This window comes from Hibiscus syriacus, unplaced genomic scaffold, assembly GCF_006381635.1.
Source record: "Hibiscus syriacus cultivar Baekdansim isolate YM2019G1 unplaced genomic scaffold, ASM638163v2 tig00117005_pilon, whole genome shotgun sequence".
NCBI lineage: Eukaryota > Viridiplantae > Streptophyta > Magnoliopsida > Malvales > Malvaceae > Hibiscus > Hibiscus syriacus.
In genome coordinates this window covers 556,862-575,970 of record NW_024063519.1, presented here as the reverse complement: position 1 = coordinate 575,970, position 19,109 = coordinate 556,862, and the positions used below count along the sequence as shown (strand labels likewise).

General features: G+C 34.2%; 1 protein-coding gene across 1 annotated transcript; it reads right to left on the bottom strand.

The window, feature by feature from the left end:
* Window positions 1-17,952: 17,952 nt before the first annotated feature.
* Window positions 17,953-18,433, bottom strand: LOC120195001 (glutaredoxin-C9-like). The gene has a single exon (XM_039197146.1). It carries the CDS (start codon window positions 18,385-18,387, stop codon window positions 17,977-17,979), a length of 411 nt encoding a protein of 136 aa, XP_039053077.1. The 5' UTR covers window positions 18,388-18,433; the 3' UTR covers window positions 17,953-17,976.
* Between the last annotated feature and the right edge of the window lie 676 nt (window positions 18,434-19,109).

Below are 19,109 nucleotides of genomic sequence, written 5' to 3'. Positions count from 1 at the left end.
AGTTAAGGGTACATCCGTCCCGACCTGGGATAATTACGAAAATATCATTATATAATTTAGAGTTTAATTTTTCCCCTAATTTTCTCTACCTAAAGGCCTATACTGCACGATACAAGTAAAAGTGTTACATTTCGACTCCCTGTTCGTCTCTCCAACTCCAAGGCTACATCTTTGTCGCTTTACACTTCTAGTTTCAGGCATTCAGACCTTTGTTGTTCGTCTTAGTAGCTTTAGCGGGCGCATTCTTTCTCAAAGAAAAGTTCTATCTCGGAAGGTAATTAATTCCTTAACCAATCAATTAATCAATTATGTCGTCTTGTTTAACATGGTCTAAATCACAGCATAATAGAAGCAGTGCTGATTGTGGTGGGACTATATGCTGTGCTGTGGGAAGAAGGCCAAGAGAATCTTTTCGACAGCAAGGTAAGAGTAAGATTTCAATTTTTTTTATTTTTTATACATTTTATAGTTTAAGATATTGTTTCTTTAACTTTTAAATTTCTTCAAAAAATTGTTAAAAATCAAACCCATCCACGACTTTGCAAAAAAATTATGCATGGTTCTTGAATAATAGAATTTATATGTTTGTAAGACAATTTATATTTTGCAAATGTATATGTTTGTAAGAAAGTTTTCATTTTGCAAATGTGCATTTCTTTTATTTTTATATGCTGGTTAGAGCATAATAATATAAATTTATTTTTATACAAACAAGAGCAAAATAGCATATTTATTTTAAAGAGTAATTTATATGTTTGCAACACAATTTACATTTAGTAAATGTGTATTTCTATTTTGTACGAAACAGTGCAGACTAGCAGAATTATTTTTATAAAATTTGTGCTGCACAGACAGGTGAATTTCAAGTAAAAATGAGACATTTTTATGGTTTAAAAATTATTGTCAAGTCTGGTCGAATGTATATAGTCGATTTTGGGTCGGATCAGGTTTGGGTAAAATTATATGATTCCTCGGGTTGGATCGGTTTTGGATGTTAATGTCTATTTTTTGGATCGGATTCAGGTCGATAAAAAACCCTACACGACCCTGCCATCCCTACCCACCCCTCTATCTATCCCGAGTAATGACGAGGGTTTGTTCGGTGACCCCCTTTTTCTTCCTCTAAATTTGCAATAATGAGATGAAAAAGAAACGGCGTGAATAGCGGTGCATGTATCAGTTCAGCTAGGTTGTCGTATATAAACATTAAAGCTCGAGGGCTACGATTTTAGTTCGTGGACAAGTCTTGTTGCCTATACAGATATCGAATCTTTCGATCGAATTGTTGGGCATATAGCATTCATGTATAGTAACTGAACCCCCATGATTTCAAGATAATAAAACGACAAACCACTGATGCTAGTTATCAACCAATGTTTTATTAATATGAAAATTTTCAAACTCTTTACAGCAGCGATGCAAACAATCATACTCAAACTAGCTATCATAACATTGGTTACATTACCATGTACTTACATCTTCAGTTCACCAAAACCAAATCATTCTAATTACCGAAATTTGAAAAACTCGACAACCCATTCAAAAAATACTCGGAGTTGGCGGTCACAGTAGTTGCAGGAGGCGAAGCAGCAGCAGCAGCAGTCGGAGGAGCCATTGCACCTGCGGGGACTGAATTAGTTGCTGCTGAGCTCTTGGAAGTTGCAGAAAGTGAATCATTGTAGCTATTACCATCTTTATCCTCTTCATTGATAGTGTCCATCATCTTTCTTGTTCTATGCCTCATCACAGTAATAAACTGTGGTGGAGCAACCTCTATAACGAACCTCGGGATACGCGAATTCGCCATGTCTAAAGAGCTCAAGAAGAAGAAAAAGGCACATGAAAACCTCAAGAAGGAACAAGGATTTTACAATGAAACACACGCTGGTTTCAGATAAGCGCAAAGTGAAGCCATAGGGTAAGATTTATAGGAACAATGGAACATCGTTAGGCATAAATTGAGAGAGTGGTAATACTCGATAGTTGATAATAAAAATTTTAACTCCTAGTGCCGCCACTCACTGTAGATATTAGTTGGCAGAGGTATCATGATGTTACGTGTTTGCATTACAAGCCCCAAGTGATAAGAATACTGCTGGAGTATGTGTCGAAACTTGAATGGAAAACGAGATGATTTTTGCAGATATGTATGTTGTCGGGATCGAACAGCTTCCAAATTTTCACTTTTCTTAGCTCAACCGGCACCAACCGGTTTTACGCCATCTGTCTGTGGATATAGCCAAAGATCCAGATTTGCTTCCTTTGCCTTGTGGATATAGCCAAAGATGGGCTGAACTGGATTGTTGAAGTTGACAACGCATTGATTTGACAGCGTTGGTCTGCCTGTTCAAACCAAAGAAGTAAAAATTGTAAAAAATACAAAAAAAAAATCATTTGCTTTAGTTTTAGCACATTCTCCAATTCTATTTTCCATCACTCTGAAATAAAACAACTGTCCCTATACATTTCAAGACATAGTTTAACTGGCTGTCGCACTAATTATAGATTAGTCCAACGTTGTTACTTGTTACCGAACGGCCTCCAGTTTCGATTAACTCCTAATGCGAACTTTATATAGCACCAAGCTTTTCACAAATGATTATCCCCAGGAATTCTCAAGCTTCCTAATCAGCATCATTTTCTTCCGAAAGCTTTTTGTTGCATGCAGGGAATGGCTAAGGACATCAGATATTCACAAACATGGGGTGAAGAGGAATGTCGCGGCATACTAGTGCCGAAGAGGGTCTACGTTCTTCTTCCTGTATTGCTTTCGTTGTCCTTGTATGTTTTGTTTTATAGATACATTGCTTGACATTGCAGCTTGATACTTCAGTGTTCTTTTGTTATCATTTGGTTTGAAAACCAATCTTCATGGAATGGAATGATGAACTTTTCTTCTCCATGTTCTTTAGTGGATCATAAATGAACATTTTCAATCGGAGAATGATTCCATTAAGTTTGTGGTTCCGGGCCCGAATATTTTACCGTTAGGATTTGGTTAGATTTTATTGTATCTTAAATGGCATGAAGGAAGTGGATGATGTTTTACATGGCCTTAGAACCATACCTTCCATTTTACATGTTGAAAAGTTTATATTGCGATGGATGAAAACAGGAGTAATTGGGGGTGAGGAGGACGTGTTAGAGCATTTTCTCATTGAGATGACAAGATATTCAACTATCGTTTTGATGCTCATGTTGCTGCCATTGCTGAGAGGGAAGAGTTCTCATGTAGCAGTTGTTGATATGATTTTAATTAACAAAATAAATTGTTTAATTTTTTGTAACATGCATCATCGGCATCATAATTTATGCATGGGCATGGCTTAATTTTGATCAGTTTCATATTCTAAGAAATTAAAAACGATTCATCTCAAGTATGTATAGATAGTAGAAATATGCTTATCAAACAAAAATGGTTGTCCCTTTTTTCATATGTATGGGGTAAGGGGAGGTAAGATAGTAGGCTACCCCCAACACTAGGTTAAGAGCAGCTTCCGTAAGAGACCTCCGAATTATAAAATACCCTCCGTGGGACTCGATCCCACGACCTCAAGGTTAAGAACCTTGTGCTCTACCAACTAAGCTGGATGGTCATTTTATGCTTATCAAACAAAAAAGTTCTTAATTTAATGTAATCTGAAAAAAAAATAGTGAGATCAATTTCATTCACGAAAACGAAAAACATGTTATTTGATGTATTGTACAGTAAATAAAAATGATATCTCTCGATCTTTATCTTATGAAAACATTTTTTTGAATAGATACAATACATATTTAATTGTATTAAGTTTGTCTTTTTTTTTAATTTAGGGTTATTACAAGTGTTAGTATATGTTCTAAAGATTCTCAATCATTTAACAATAAATGTTTCTTTTCATATATTATAATAATGATTATGTTATATTTTATACATGTATTAATTGATTTTAATATATACAAAACTAATGTGATTTTTAACCATTACGGGAAAATATTCAAAAGAAAATTAGGAATTTGGGACAGGATAGGTTAAACTCTGATGGTTGCGGGTTAGGGTAAAAAATTTAAGAAAATGCAAAGGAAAATTAGGGATTTAGGATATGATAGGTTAAAGTATGGTTCAATTGTGGCGTTTTCTAGACAAACGTTATTAAAGTGTACATTGGTAGTGGCACTCACCCACAAACGCAACCATATATCAATTTATAGCGGTATTTTTATTAAAAACGCCAGTACATGTACATGCATATTGCGGTGTTATCCTGTAAATGTCGTTAATGTATCCATTTTGTGACGTTTTATCTGTAAACATCATGTTATGTAAAAATTTAGTGACGTTTTCTCTAAAAATACCACTAAAAACTTAATTATTAATAAATCGATGCTGAGTTTTGCCATTAAACAAACTCACATATCATTACTCATTATCATCTAAAATATTATAATTCTTAATTTTAATTAGGGTTTTTTTATAGTTGAAGCATGGAAAGGGAAAATTTTAAGCCAAAATTATGGTGAAGCACATTCGGTAAAAATGTGTTTTTCAAAATTTAAAAAGAAAATTGATAGAGCTCATTTGGAGAGTATTACGTATATTTAAAGTGCAGTTTTGAATTAATACTATTTTATAATCATCTAAATTATTCTAAAAAAAAAGTGTATTGTATCTTATATTTGTAAAATATGTCAAATGGGATGGATTTTATGATATTTCTCGGCATCTTTGAGAAATAATGTAGAAAATATATTAATTTATAAAATAAGTAATATTAAAATAAAAAAAATCAAGATATTGAAATGGATACAAATTTAATACATCACAAAGAAAAATGACCCAAAACTCTTCTCAAACACTATATACCCCTCTTTTTCATATTCCCACAGATTACAGTGCAAATAAGTCGCTTGAACATTGATCTTTCCTTTGAGCATTGAATTCCTTTCGCTTCTCCATTTTCATGCTTCCAATCATGACCCTAAAACCCTTCATTAGGCGAAAACGTTGAAGGTTCGAGCAGAAAATGCGGCATCCTTGTTAAGCAAGAAATAGAAAACCATAGACAAGACGACGGAAAGAAGCAAGAGTTTCTTGGAGGAGACGGAAACAGCGTCATATTCACTTCCTTCTTCAAGAATGGTCTCAAGCCTTGGACAAGACGAACATCTTCTAGGAGGAAAGGAAGGGGCTGCGTTCCAGCTTCGGTTGTATCCCACCTTTTTCATCATCTTCAAAACCGAGCCGAAAATAAATGTTTTCTTGCAGGTGAAGAAAATAAAGTTGCTTCAGCTCGTTTTTTTATGATGGATTTTGGTGGTTTAGGGATATTGCTTATATACGAGAATCACCGTGCTAAAAATAAAGAAAGATTGAAATAAAGACTGAATTTTGACCAAAACAGACACATGTATAAAGATAGGAATTGCTTGTCATCTCTATTTTTGTTTCCAGTTTTTGTTTATAGCAAACAGTAAAAACCAACATCTAAAATTCAAATGTACATGTACCAAACATTTGCTCCTAAAAACAAAGAGGTTTATCTGTATCTATAATAAACGTGGTTCATAGACCAAAATCTGTTATTGTTTCTTTGTTCAGCTTTTCAGCCGCCGCTCGCATTTCATGGACAAATTTCAGAGATTCGGACAGTCGATCGAGTAGATTCATCAGGGCAAACACTCTGTTCCGTTGCAACTCCAGCTATGGGGAAATATAAACTGAGCTTCAGTCCAAATCAAAAGATCTATACCCATGCAAAGAAAATATAAAAACTACAACTTTTGAGTTTTGCGTGTACTTCCGTATTGTGGACATAACTAGGTTGTGCCATTACCAACTAGTTCTTCCCACGTGATGCCATTTTGTAGGTAGAGTTTCAATAACTTCAAATGTTGTTTAAGCAATAATTCTAGCTAACAGAGTTGGGAAAGGATCCTTGATTTTAACGTGATAAAGTTTGAGTGTTTAATCATAACACTAGAAAGAAATCAAAAGTCCGAAGTAGGAAATACATACCGTCTGATGCAAGTGCTCTTCACCATTAGCAGAGAACAGTATCTTCAACGCAGTTCCAAGACCAAGAACGTGAAGCTATGTGGATTGAAATAGATGAGTGAAGACCAGAAATCAATTTATAAAGTGTTGCTTTCTTCTTGGCATAATTTTTCGGTTGGATCTGAAATAGATAATCATGTCAATCGCAGTAAATAATCACTTCTACAAATAGTAAAGTAATCCGTTTAAGTTATTGACACGGGTCGTTGTGATGTATAAATAAATAGCCTAATCCCAATAAAATGAATAAGAATAAGTAGAATAGGTAAGAGTAATATCCACAGGGACTAGGACTTTGACGATTTCCTCGCTTTTGATCTAGCTTCAGGCGTGATTTGTAAAAGAAAACAAGAGGGGATTTGAGAGTTGGAATAAAAGGTAAAATGTGAAAGAAAATAAAGAAAGTAAACTAATCAAATTTCAAGTGAAAATTCATTTCTAAATATTAGCCTTGGGCTAAAGCTTTTGTCTCGATTTAAATCAATCATCGAATAGGATTTTACCTTCGAGCTCACGCCGATTACAGTCTATAGAATCCAACCCCTATAACTTGGTTTTTTCTCAAATGAATCGAGAATCTAAAATCAATTTTTATATCTCAACTCTCTTTTTTTTTTAAAGAGAGGTACTTTGTATAAATAAAGGAACAAAATACACCACCCCAAGGACCTCATTAAAAAACCTCTCTAAACTTAATTGGAGGAAAAAGAGTGTGCCTTGAGATGGTTAATTACAAACAAATAGAGACATCAAATACTTTAATCGAAAACACACCCCCATTCGATCATCTAAATTAGATCTAGTCGAACTAAAGATTCAACAATTTGCACAGCCCCTAACAACGCTGTTGTGCTGAAACAAGGAAACCGAAAAAACGAAACAAGGAAAACCGGCAAGAAATGAAACAAGGAAAACAAGAAGCAGACCACCACCAGCACAGCAGCGAAACAAGGAAAACCAGCAGAACATCCATCCACAAATAAGCATAATAACAAACACAGAGGCAATAACCATCATAGGAATCAAACGAAAAGAAACGATCCCGGACATTGAACAAAATCCTGGACACAAGGAAACTTCACTGGCCACAAAAAATGCATCCAAACACCTATCTGCAATAAACCAATATTGAAGATCTGATATACTGTGAAAATTTTGCCCTCGAACCTAGATTTGTTTCTACTCAGCCATATATTCCAAATCAACCCGAAGAATCCAATTTGTCATAAAAATAGATTTTTCCTTCTAATATTCTGAGAAAACCAGATTTGGACCATCTGATAATCAGTTCTGGGAAAGATAATATTTATTTCCCAAAGCTTACACCATCGTTTCCAGACATGCCACGCGACATCACAATGAAGCAACAAATGACTTTGATCTTCTATGAAGCAACTACAGAAAATACAAAGTAGATTAGCGTTGCAATCAATACCTTGCTTAATCAATTCAGTAACCACTGGCAGTCTCTGATGCATGGTTTTCACACAAAAGTAGAAATTTTAAGCGGGAGTAACCACAGGCAGTCTCTGATGCATGGTTTTCCACTCGCTTAAATTTTTTTTTAAATTTATTTTCAGTAAGGGGGAGTAATTTCAAACTTAATTTCAGTAACCAAGTAGAATCTGCTTCTTTACCAACTGATTCCAATTTAGCGCAATAGTCCTTCGAATTATAACTACCATCAGAGCAGCCTATCCGTTCCTGGCCCAGAACCAATAGCTCTTTCTAGCACTAACCTGAACTCATTCCAAACAGCCTCTTCCCAATCAAACAGAACTCTTCTAAGTGGAATATCCCACTCCCAGACACTTCCAACCCAACGCCATAGTACATCTTAACTCATAAACGAATCCATCCTCATACAAAATAGTCAGGTTAATAATGTCAAGCCACACCCAAGAAGAATTCCGATTATTGATAGCTCTAGGCAGTAGCGATTCTGGAATATAATTATACCTCGCAACAATAATTTTCTTCCACAAGCACTCACCGTCCTTAGAAAAACGCCAGAGCCATTTATTCAATAAAGTCATATTCTTAGTTTTAAAATCAAAGAAATACAAACCCCCATGAGATTTCGGACCACAGACATTGGTCCATTTAATCCAATGAATCCCTCTATCAGATTTAATATTCCACAAAAATCTCGCTATAAGCGAATTAATCGAATCAGCTATGCTTTTAAGAATAGAAAATAAGGACATGAAGTAAATCGACAAGTTGACCAAAACAACTTTAATCATTGTAATTCTACCCCAAAAGAAAGCAATTTACCTTTCCAACTTTGAAGACGATTCCTAACTTTCTCCACGATCGGTTGCCACATCAACTTGGAGTTCTTTTTATATCCCAAAGGAAGCCCCAAATACGTTGTAGGCAGACTTGCAGAACCACACGAGATTGAATCAGCCCATTCATTAAGCCTACTATCTTCCACATTAATCCCAAATAGCTTAGTCTTCTTCATATTGAGCTTTAACCCAGCCACAACCTCAAAAATTTTAAGCACCCGTAACAAGTTTTTAATTTTTCCAGCACTCGTTTTCGAAAAGAAGATGAGATCATCAGCAAATTGTATGTGAGAAACATCAACTCCAGAACCAATTCTAACCCCTCCACACAAACCATATGACATCGATTTCTTGAGCAGCCCACTCAGAGCCTCGCTAACAACATTAAACAGAAATAGCGACAACGAACACCCTTGCCTAAGGACCCCTCTTAATCGAGAAACTCTTAGAAGGGCATCCATTGACTAAAACAGCAATCGAGGGCGACGAAATACAAATATTAATCCATCTCCTCCATTTTCTACCGAAGCCCATTTTTTTAAAACTAGACTCAAAAAGTTCCAATTAACCGTATCCTAAGCTTCCTGAAATTTGCCTTAAACAAAACAACTTGTTTTTTCGTTTTCCTCAGCACATCAACAACTTCATTTGCAATAAGAGAACAATCCATAATCTACTTTCCAGCCATAAAAGCAAATTGTGTATCCCCAATCACTTCTCCCATACAACTAGCCATCCGTCTTGCCAAAACACGAGCCACGATTTTATATAAACTACCTACCAACGAAATAGGCTTGAAATCTTCGGGAGTGATAGCCTCAACTAGCCATCCGTCTTGCCAAAACACGAGCCACGATTTTATATAAACTACCTACCAACGAAATAGGCTGAAATCTTCGGGAGTGATAGCCTCTATTTTTTTATGAGAGCAATAACCGACTTGTTAAAGGAGAAGTCTTCAACGTTTCCCCGATAAAACTCATCCATAAAATGCATTACATGAACTTTCATGGAAAACCATAATTTCTTGAAAAAATCCGGATTAAATCCATCCGGGCTTGGAGCTCTGGATCCATCCGCCGTTTAATAGTGAACCATACCTCTTCTTCTTGAAAGGGCCTTCGATGAATCTTCTAGTTGCTGCTGAAATTCTTTTAAACTGGATATCAAACCTCTTCACCGGGAGAGTTCTCACTTCATTAAAGCTATCTCTAAATCATCCATAAAAGCATACATGAACTTTCATGGAAAACCATAATTTCTTGAAAAATCCGGATTAAATCCATCCGGGCTTGGAGCTCTGGATCCATCCGCCGTTTTATAGTGAACCACCTCTCTTCTTTGAAAGGGCCTTCGATGAATCTTCTAGTTGCTGCTGAAATTCTTTTAAACTGGATATCAAACCTCTTCACCGGGAGAGTTCTCACTTCATTAAAGCTATCTCTAAAGTATGAAACGAAAGCGTTTTGGATTCCAAACTGATTTTTGTAAGTAGTGTTGTGCACTTTCAAGGCGAAATGAAATTCCTACGACCTCTTCGAGCTGCCATTAGATGAAAAAATTTGGTATTTTTATCCTCCTCCTTGAACCATTTGAGCCTTTATTTTTGCAACCATTCCCTTTCTTCTTTCCTCAAAACTTCCCACAACCTTCCTTACTCAGATTCTATCATCTCAATTGAGAATCTAACCCAAATTTAGTTTCCCTTAGCGGACCATCGCTAAGTGTGTTCACAGGAAGTCGATTACCATCTTTGATTTTTGAAAACTGAAAATGTAACCCTTGAGGGTATGAAGTGTTTTTCGATTCTCATAACTTAGAATCAAATCATTGCTCTAGCCCTTGGCTATAGAAAACTTCGCTAAGCATGATAGAAATCATACTTAGCATTTTGAAAGAAAAATAAAATAACTTGAAAAATAAAAAGGAAAGAAAAACTTTTATAAATCTAAAGAAAGAAAGAAACAAGAGAGTTTGAAAATGATTAAATGTTCAAGTGATGAGTTGAATATGCTTTGAGGGTTACCCAACGGGGTATTTATAGTTCTCAAAAACCCTAGAAAATAATATTCAAAACAAAATGTAATTCCTAAAAATAAAATTAAGATAAATCCTAATTTAAAATAAAAAATTCGGATAAGTATCATTCTTCACGTCACTGCTGATTGGATCTTCTAGAAGCTGCTGACTAGACCTTCTAGAAGCTATTGATTGAGCGTCACATCATCACCACGTCAACTGCTGACTAGATGTCATGTCGGGTGTGTTATGTCCCAAGTCGTGCCCACTAATCTGACCATGAATCCAGAAAAATAAATAAAAATTACACGATTTCGTTGTTCTTAACATAATTTTTAGAATTGGATGTCTTGTATCGAAAATGAATGAAAAATCTCAAATTAGCAACTAAAATTATCTAATCAAAGAATAATTAATCATAAAATAATGTATAATTTAAACACTAATAAATTATGTTGATCGGAGGTTTATCACCAGACATTAAAAATCCAATACACGAATATTTGTGTGCGTGTTTGTTTGTGTGCGGGAAAGAGAGAGATGGTTGCTTTGGAGATGATATGGTTACACAACACAAATCCACCATGAAAAAGTTCAACTAAAACATGACTTTACATGAATGTGAGCACGAATGAAGCAAAACTTATATTGCACAAATTATAAAATACATAAATTTTCATATAAATATGTAATACTTTAAACACGATTATAAAACGTGAAAATACACAAACATGACACGAAACTATAAATTGCCATATATATTGAATTGGAAGGATGGAAATAAAAAGCCAGAAACACCAGTATTACGAGACAAACCTGGTTCCAAATATTTTAACACTAATAGATTATGTATCATGTTCTGATCAGGTATAAAAAACAACTCACTGCAAGCTCCTTAAGCTAAAAAGGTATAGTGAACAAGTCAAGAGGAGGAATACATTAAACACCTGATAAAAGGATATTCAATAATAGTTATTTCTCAAAAATCAAAATTTAAGAGGTAAGAGCCTAATGGCTCTAAATGCAAAAAGAAAAAAGTGATAAAGAATCTTTCATTCACACACGTGTAAAAGAGAAAAACAAGTGAGAACTCACATTTGGGGCAGTTCTCCGAGTAGACAGCATCCCATATCCTTTCTAGCTGATGGACCAGTATAGTCAGTGTAGCCCTCCGGGTTCAGTGGGAAGGTTCACAAATGTCATCTCAGCTGCAAAATGAAATTGTTCAATGATTGAAAAGATCAATTTTTTGGAATACATTAAAACACCGCCATTCTCACAGCAAGTTTTTTTGTAACTAGCATTGCCAAGTGAGAAGCACTGAATCTTATTGCAAAACATCAATTTAACTATCAATCCTAAGGACATATGCAGTGAGCTTGAGAGTATCCAATACATAAAAACAGGCAAAAGAAAAATGAAAATGTCAGAGCTGTTGAGGGGGAAAAGAAATTGGACACACAATTATCAGTCTCGTCATCATATGTCCTGGGGTTATCTGTTTCTGTCCAACCTCTAAAAGCTTTACCATCTAATGTGCGGTCAACAATGGCCTCTGGTTTTCCTTCTTGGCACTTAAGGTCATCTGATGGAAGGCTGTGATGATAGGGCTTCTTAAATGATTCAGTTAATTCACTTTCTGGACATTCACAAACACTACAATCCCGCAAACGGTTCATACCATCATCAGGCCAAAACGGACATTTACACCATAACTTAACGGTACAACTACCGCTACTATGAGTATTGTATTGAAAATAATATCAGACAAATTACTATAATTTCTGATCCAAACGTTATTTATCCGTTAGTTTCCTAGAAATAACTCCAATACATAACCACTTATACTGGAAAGGTTTCAGGTCCCCACATCAACATTGTGAAAATTAATTATAAAATAATATACTAAATTGTTCGTATAATACTCCATCATGAAATGGGCATTGGGCGTTGGGCGTTGGGCGTTGGGCTAACCTTGAAGTACCCGGAAAATGGGGTTTTAACAAGGTACTGTAATATTGGATGTAATAAGATTTCTTCGTTAAGATGGCCAACTGTCTCGTAAGCACAACCGGGTAATATTTAAAATAATATTATATGCACAAATCAAATGATCTCCGTAGTTAATTTTGTTATTATTTCTTGAAGTTTTAGATTCGAGTATTGTATATATAGACATGATCATTCATTGTCAAAGAGTTGAAATTAGCTATGCCCTCGTGACGAGTTTTTAACCACTATATAAATAATTTTCACCAACTATATATTTCAAATTATTTTGACATTGCACGACCCAAGTGATCTCGATGGTGAATGAATTGTTGTTAGTCATTAAGGTCTCATGTTCAAGCACCAAGAATGCAATGATGTAAATGTTCAATGTCAATTGATTTAGAGTTATCTTTGAATATATTATCTTGCAATTATAAATTAATAAAAAAATAAATTATTTTAACATCAATATTACTGCGATAATTTTGACTACATTATCACCTAAATAATGATATTAAAAACTAAATATAATGATTTTTTTCGAGATCTTATATTACCATGATATTGTAAGATTACCTCAACCAAATACCCTTAGGTGGTGTTTGGTTCGCTAGAATGTTTATGAGAGAAGTGGAATCTATGGGAATTGGAATCTGTCAGGAATTGGAATCCAATTTCATATTCTGTTTGCTTGGCAGGAAATGGAATTGGAATCCAATTCCATATTCTGTTTGATTCGCAGACATGTCAAATGAATTTGATTTTAGTAATGTAAAATGACAGAATTGTGTTATGTTAGTTTGTTTTACAACTTACATTTAGTAATATATTATAAAAAATTAAAAAATATTAAATTTTCATTTTATTGATTGATTATTCATTTCAATAAATTATAAAAATCATGCTAATAAACATCATAATTTAAAATCATCGCAATCAAAATATGTTAATAAGTTACCTATTTCGATACATTCTAATCGGAGTATGTTAATTAGTTACAAAAAATATACCAAAAACTATTTTTATTCAATATATGAATTAGAAACCCGACTCGACACAAATAAAAATAAAAAAATCTTATTTATATATTAATATATAATATATAATATATGAATATATATAATATATATATATATATATAGAGGGGTATTATTGTAATTATTCCTAAATATATAAGGTAAAATTATATATTTTTTTCGGGTCAGTCCGGTTTTTTTCACCCCGAACCCGACCCGACCCGACCCGAATACCACACTTAAACAAACCCGACCCGACCCGAATATCACACTTAAAAAAACCCGACCGACTCGACCCGAATATCACACTTAAAAAACCCGACCTGACCCGAAAAAAATAAAGTTTCACCCGACCCAACCCGAATATATGAATTAGAAATCCGACCCGACCCGACCCGAAATAATAAAAAATTATTTTTATTCAATAAAAACAGTTACTTAATTGAAAAAAAATATATAGAGGGGTATTATTGTAATTATTCTTAAATATATAAGGTAAAATTATATATATTTTTGGGTCGGGTATTTTTCACCCTAAACCCGAACTCGACCCGACCCGAATATCACACTTAAAAAAACCGACCCGACCCGAAATAATAAAAAAATATTTTTATTCAATATATGAATAAGTTACCAAAAGATTGATGAGGGTAGTATGATCAAATTTCAATTCTCTCCAACAAGGGAATTGAATTCCATCCATTTTTTTTGATGGAATTCACTTTCTCTCATTTGATGGAAAGTTGAAGCCATGAGGGATTCCAATTCCCTTGAAAAACTTAAACCAAACATGGGGAAAGTGGTGTAATTGAATTCCAATTCCCCAATTTCAAAGATTTCATCCAACCAAACGCCACCTTACTGTTAAAAGAGTTGAGCTTAATTATGGGCTGCTTTCACAAGATTCAAGTAGAGTTGGACCTAGTTTTGATACAATAACACTCACTTCTTTTATCACTTATTTTTGTTTACTTTTTCCTCCTTAAATAGTGATGAGTAAAAGTAGCAGTCTTTTTTTTAAATAAATTTTTATATGCGTAAATTTACTTTTATAGATATTATTAAAAAATGTTTTTATATTCTGTAAAATTTAATAAATTTAGCTTCTTAAAATATTATAAGTTTAGCTCAAAGATAAATTTGGAATGACAATTTAACCTGAAAATAATGGGTTCTGATCTGACCCGATTTGGTAGAGTTAGATTTTTTTTTAAAAATCGGGTTTATGTTTGAGTCAAGTAGGGTCCATTTTTTAAGGGAATGAAGTCGGGTCGGGTGGAGGGTAAAAGAACTCAGATTCAGTCATGGGATAATAATGTAATTTCTTTAAATAAATTTATAATTGTTATAATACTCCTCTATTTATTTATTTATTTTAATTAAATTCTTATTTTATGTCGGGTTAGGGAAGGTCGGAGTCAAGTAGAGATATATTCAGTTCAAGTCACATGATGATATAACTTTCTAATCGAATCAAATTTATGTAGAGGATATATATTTTTTGAGTTAAATCGATTGACCAAAACTCCGACCTTTTCCTATTCCTACCTATAATCATGTATCTGTCTTTACTCTTGAAAATCATTGTATGTTTTGAATCAAACAAAACGACGTTACTTCTCCTAGGAAAATTGTAATTCTTTGTACTGAACATTTTGGATAACTCTCAGTTTCATTTTCACAATCCGTTAAAATAACGTTCTTAAATTACTTATCTTTCATCTCTTAAACAGGAAAAAAAGGTACAGAGAAAACCATATTAGAGCATTATATGTACCGTTGGATATGGCAATCAAAATGTCAGACAAAGTTTGACATGCAGTCAATGAGGAGAAAATCAAACAAATTTAAAACAGAAAACTGACCAGTCATGATTCTGTTCTGTCTCAGGAAATGAGAAAATCATGGTCTTCGTGCATTTTTTTATCCGAGCATATTATATACGATCATAGTTCACTCTTGGCGCACTTTGAATTTCAACGGATGGAATATTAGGAAATGATTGGTTATTTCACTATGTAATCATCTTCTTGCTGTTTCCCTTGTTATAATTCATCGCCACATAACTACGTGGTCAAAGACAGTGAAAGGTTTCCCTTATTATGGACAGTCTCTGCAACAGGGATTCATCTATTTGACTCGGTGAAATCATCTGGATACAGCCAAACCCTACCGAGCTGAGTTAATTAACATCAACTAACTATTAGTAAATATATGCTGATAGAGTGGGATCCCAATCATCTGTTGCAACTTCAAAAATCAACAATGGTACCTTACCTTACATTTTGCTTTAGTCAGAGAGGGGAAACTTACATGATTAAGGAGTGGGCTGCAAAGAAAGCAAAAAAAAGAAATCACACAGTACTCCTTTATTTCACGCCATCTGACTTCCACTGACAAAATGGATAACAGAGAGAGAGAGTGTTTGATTAATAATAAGTCATTTTTATCGAAATATCATATTTAGATTCAATAATTAATTGTCCGGCATTTTCTTCTTAAATATTATCGATCCAACACCCTTTTTGACACGGTGACAATAAAGCACATATCGTCATCCGCGCCTTCGCGGGGCTTTGTCCGAGCTGGTGCCACGTAAAGGAAAGGTGTGGATCGTCATCCGTTCCTTCGTGGGGTTCTGACATGTACGGAAAGTGCTGATTGTGCACGTTGAATTATTGGTACTCTGTTATTACCCGAGCTTAAAAACTTAGCTTTTAAACGCTCCTCCCCTATAAATAACAACCCCTCTGGATGCAACATCACCACACCAAAATTACTTACTTATTCTCACTTCTATCAATTCCTTCTATCAAGCTAAGTAAATTTTGTTATTGTTTTTATAAGGTAAAATTATTTTTATTATAGTATATTTATTTTATATTTAATTATTTGAATAAATTTTATTGTACTAATTATTTTATATTATTTTTTGCGATTATAAATTGGAAAGCGATATCATATCTCGAGATATTTTGTCGATACGGTAACAATATGAAATTGTGTTATTTAAATTATTGTGAAATTTTTAATTTGTTTAGATTAGTTTATATTTTAATTCATATACTATTTATTTAATTAGACATATTTCAGCTATTTGTGAAATAAGGTTGAATTCAAGGTTACAGTGTCCTTCATATTTCACTACGTAACCGAATCCAACCTCGGCTAAATACGATCAGACACGAGTATGTATCTCTAAATTAACGTTATGAATGAATGAATCTAATATACGGTATCTTCCTAATTTAATAAATAATATACAAATTAAAATATAAATGAATACTAAAAAATTAAATAAATAAAACATTCACAATAATTAAAATAACAACACAATTTAAAATTATTATCATATCGGTAAAATACCTCGAGATATGATTCGCATCTAAACGTAGCAACCATCCTTCTATTTTATAACTACAAAAAATAATAAAAAATTAGTATAATAAAATTTAATAAAATAATAAATTATTATAATATAATAGAAAATATTTTACCTTATTAATATAAAGATTGATAATAGGAAGAATGAGAGAATTTGATATTTAAGTGTAATATTTATAAGAAGATGGGACGGGAAACAGGTGGTAAATGGGGACAGACAGTTATCTGTGTCAGAACCATGCAAGGCATCTTCCCCTTACGGACATAACCCCATGAAGGTACGGATGATAATATGCGTTTTATTACCATATTGTTAGAAAATATACTAGATCGATAATATTTATAAAGAAGGTACCTGGCATGTAATTATTGGGTACGTTATACTGCAATAAGAAAAGCCTAATAATCCATCATTTTCCTGGGAAAATACCGTTAGTCAACCGAGGGTGTTCATGCCTGAATGCATGCATCCCACACTACCATTCACTCTAGCAACATTCGAGCCAGATGGATCTTTGCACCTTTTTTTTACTTTCTTTTCTATTTTTTGGTAGAGAAAAAGTTTAAGTTAAGGGTTGCTTTTAGTGTAGAGTCCGGTCATACCTAATATTTAATTTATATTTATATAGGAATTTACAGATTATCTATAAAAATACGAGGTAAAATTCGAACTTGGTCTTTAAGTTTAAATTCTTGATTCTCAACTACTTAGGCCAACACTTAGGCCAACACTGTTATAACTCTATTCTTTCTTTCCATCGCCAGCTATCATTTATCATATACTACGGCAAGCTAGATGCTCATTTTTTTTCCTTTTGGTATATCAATTTATCATATACCAAACTAATGAAATGGATTTCTATAAAGAAGCATTTAAGTAGTAAATAACAGTGAGTTAATTAAGTTTGATTAAGATGAAAAAGCCAGTAATTTAATGCTCAGGACAAAGAAGCTGACAAGCAAGAAATAAGCTCAGCTCACATTGGCGTCATCCCGTACTCTGCAGGGCAACCCTAGCTAGCTAGTTATTGTTGAAAGAGAAAGCTTACATACATTGAAAACCCTACCGTTTTAATTGAAAAAAAAAACGAAAATTGAAGAGACTGCAAATCATGATATCCATATATATAAATCTAAACATGACAGTTAATTCATATAATAAATAAGAGTTAGCCAGGCCTAACTAGACCGGGTCCGGTAAACTGTGGTGCAACATGAGAATGCTGAATCGAGAGAATCAGAGCCAAAGTGCACCAGCTTCTTTGAGGAGAGGGACCAGCGTGCCATTGATGTGGCAAGCCATGAGGGTTTCAATGCCACCAAGGAACTTCCCACCAACAAACACGGCAGGGATAGGCTGTCGACCATCGGCCACGAGCTGAAAGAGGACGGCTTGTATGTCAGGACCGGCTCCATGGTGGTCGAGCTCGATGATGGTCGGACCAACACCGAGTCCGAAGAGGAGGCGTTTAGCCACGGTGCACATGCAACACCCGCTCATGCTGAACAAAACTACTGCGTTGGTGGAAGCCAGATGCCTAACCATCATGTATGGGTTGTCGAGCATCATCGTCGTGGCTGGTGCCTCGGTTTCTATCCCTATGTTGCTTGCCATTGGAATCCCAGTTTCGTTCGCCGTCACCTGCATCTTTGGGTTTGATTATAACAACAAAAGATAATACCAGAACAAGAAGAAAAATGTGATGAAGGTTTTAATGAGAAGTGAAGGTACAGAGTTCTAAAAAGGTTGAAGAAACGAAGGGGATGAGAAGTAAATGGCCTTTTGAATGTATATATATTGATTGTAGCATAGAATGTAGAAAACCAAATAATAGCAATTTACTCTGATCACTTTTACACTGTCTGTTTGTGTATATATATAATAACTAAAAAGGATTTTTTTGGGGAAAAAGAATACTTTTTTCTTTTGAACAAAAGATGAAACATTCTACAATACTCCTATTGGTGCAAGAAGGTTAGTGATAATTTCTATAGACCCAAGAAAGCAATACCTAGAGAGAGAATCAAATATATGAGATGGTAAAACCAGAAGCCTGAAATTGAGTAGGTACGACCGGCAAAACCTGTCGGGGGAGGGCTTAGGCACTGCCAACTTTCTTGCCTATCTTCGAAGGTGTGTACGGGCAGCTACCCTAGTCATCCAAACTTTAGTGGCATGCCTTCTTTGACGTGAAGAGGCAATAACCATATATATAAGCGTGAGTCATCTAAGGATTGTTTGATTTTCTTTAAAATTATTTAATGTTAAATGTTAAACGGTTCAATATTTAGTACGTTTATTTCGCACCTCTATTTAAATCATTCAACATTTAAACCATTCAACATTAATCATTTTAAATTAAACAACCA